At 42.0% G+C, this 2,500-nt stretch overlaps 1 protein-coding gene and 1 non-coding gene across 2 annotated transcripts in view; both read right to left on the reverse strand.

Moving 5' to 3' along the window:
• The window catches only part of LOC134193755 (vacuolar protein sorting-associated protein 8 homolog), a 14,879-nt gene that overhangs the window by 4,618 nt on the left and 7,761 nt on the right, over positions 1-2,500 (reverse strand). Inside the window, exons 25-31 of the mRNA XM_062662590.1 lie at positions 1,145-1,227; positions 797-981; positions 585-657; positions 483-528; positions 355-428; positions 256-293; positions 109-190 (exon numbers count right to left, since the gene is read on the reverse strand). Coding sequence (XP_062518574.1) covers positions 109-190; positions 256-293; positions 355-428; positions 483-528; positions 585-657; positions 797-981; positions 1,145-1,227 — 581 coding nt within the window. The remainder of the gene's footprint in view (positions 1-108; positions 191-255; positions 294-354; positions 429-482; positions 529-584; positions 658-796; positions 982-1,144; positions 1,228-2,500) is intronic.
• LOC134194424 (small nucleolar RNA U3) overlaps positions 2,373-2,500 on the reverse strand; it is a 229-nt gene continuing 101 nt past the window's right edge. Inside the window, exon 1 of the small nucleolar RNA XR_009972202.1 lies at positions 2,373-2,500. This exon is cut by the window's right edge and continues 101 nt beyond it. This is a non-coding gene — a small nucleolar RNA (small nucleolar RNA U3).

The following is a 2,500-nucleotide window of genomic DNA, read 5'->3' on the forward strand; positions in this document are numbered from 1 at the left end:
CGGCACGGCATGAGGAGATAAGATAAAGACGAGATTTGAATAAATAGGATTCGGTATGGGCATCATCATCACCAAGACTTATCGCACAGAAAGAAAGACATTACATACAGCTCGTGATCCAGGAGTGCTGACCATCAGAGCAAGAAGTATATTGACTACTTCCTGCCTGTTTGGTCCATGTAGTTGAGCCCTGAAACGTCACAGCCCAAAGTCAAGCACCAGGGATGCATAAAAAACACTCAATCTGCAGCTTACCTACTCGGTTGATCGTCGAATTCTCTCTCATCGAAAGCCTAGCATACAGCAAGTAATGGATTAGATGCAACGACGAATGATTGAGTAATCTCTTGGTACCAGTGAAAGAACGTTGAGAAATTCCCGTGGATCAAACTTCAACAAAGTCTTGAGATTTGGGTACGTCGACTCGTCTGTATCATAAACACGTCGTTGTCTAACCAACACAATTTTTTCGAATTTCATACCATCAACGGCGTCTCTTGTATGTTTTGCTATGAGAACGTTATAGACCTTGACAGAAAACCATTTACTCAACAAATCAAACACGAGACTTAGCGTTGACAGACGTCTGATTTGACTGTCATTTTCTTATTATCAGGAATACTTCCAGTTGGATAGCCTCGTCCAGCAAAGCAACAACTGCAAAACACCAACAAACAAACTCATACAATACAACGTCATTTGCACTAATCGACAGCATTTTTTACAACATTTTCAAAGAGTTTGAAAGCCTGAATGTGGACAGTGTGCACAGGGCTTGATTGTTTGTTTGGCTTACTTGATGTACACGAGCACCTTGTAGCCGATGGTTTCTCGTTCAGTCGAAAGCTGTTGGTTTGGCTTTGCTGCTGCTCGCAGCAATCGCAGTAGTTCCTCCAGTGGAGTGACATAGTCATTCATTCCTCTGTTGTATACATAGATCATTGCATCATACAATCCATACGTCCAACACAAAATGACCATCTAGCACAATCATAGTTAGAAACGATGCAAGACATGGAGACACACTAAGCAAAGTAATGAACAAATTAACAAACAAATAACAAAGCCAGACATCAAGTACAGAGGTCCAAGTATGAACAAAGACTGACAGGTAGTTAGAAAACAAGAGAAAATGTGTGTACACCTGATGGAGATCAAGGTTTGCGACATCCATGTGGACGAGACATTTTTCAACAGCTTGCAGCTTGTCCCTCTCTTGGTAAAGCTCTAACAGACAAAGAAATCAATAATAATATAATAATATACCCCCAAATAGCTTCAAGACTCTCTCAACAAGATTAACGTAAACATGTTCTTGCTGTGATGTCTGAAGATGATAATTCACCCAGTGACTAGACGTCTGCTGTGGTGGGTGCATGATGTAGTTGCTCTACTATGATTCATACAGTTGTCTGCTTTACACAGCACTGTCTAGTAAGTAAACTTGATTCACATGGTCAGTGACCACACAACAAAGCTAGCCATCCAGCACATTGTACAGTAGGACACCACTTATCCGACAGCACGGATTATCCGACGGTGCATGGCTTGTCTGAACTGTGAGGCTATGCACACACTATGATATACGATTCCTATGCGTACAGTGCTGTATCCGTAATCCACATGTCGTCAAATTAAATGTGAAGCTCTAGAAACGGTTCTTCAGTACCTGGAAGAACAATCTAAAGTTTCAGTAAGCACAATGGTCCTACTGAATGGGCTGCTGATGAAAACTACAGCAAGAAGAGCAAAAGCATCAATCAATCCAGACTAAGATTAGTGGTTACTTTAAGTCTTGACAGTTCCCTCCCATTAGTGTTCTCCCTAGTCAAAGAAATTGTACTGTATTAGTTGTTACATGTACAATTAGATGTTGAGCTTCTTTAAGTATTCTGCAGTCGTGTTTCAAAATGCGCCAGTTATCTGACGTTTTCAGTTATCTGACGTCCTTTTGGTCCCATGCCCTTCGGATGAGTGGTGTCCTACTGTACTACACCAAGCCAGACCAGATATTGCCATTACTTTACTCTACTAAAAGTGCTTGTTGTTTAAATTAAAAGGCCTCGTTTTGATGCCAATTTTGTCCATTCAGATTGATTTCTACTGACACAGTTTTGAGTGTGCTCTAGCGTAAAGTAGTCTCACTAGCCAGATCCTACCCGACTGCCATCATTCTTCCAGCCTAAACTAAACTATTAAAGTGTGAATGTGGTGATTAGGCTCAAAAGTCCAGCCAAAGGTCCCTTCATAGAGAAACAGTGTCCACACAGTTTGGCAGCTCACCAAACATGCAAGGTAACGTTGCCAAAAGACACGTACAGTACCTAATAATACTTTGCAACAACAAAAAAAAAATTCAAGATTGACCTGCAACCACTCAGAATGCGTCCTCTCCCTCCCTTTGCATGCTCGCAAGAGCAGAGGCAAGGGAACGGTCATCAAGCGACCACAGACGCGGGTCTAAAGCAGACCCATCTGAGGGCGAGCTTCGCGCTCAGGA

This window comes from Corticium candelabrum, chromosome 18 (genome assembly GCF_963422355.1).
Source record: "Corticium candelabrum chromosome 18, ooCorCand1.1, whole genome shotgun sequence".
Taxonomy (NCBI): Eukaryota; Metazoa; Porifera; class Homoscleromorpha; order Homosclerophorida; family Plakinidae; genus Corticium; species Corticium candelabrum.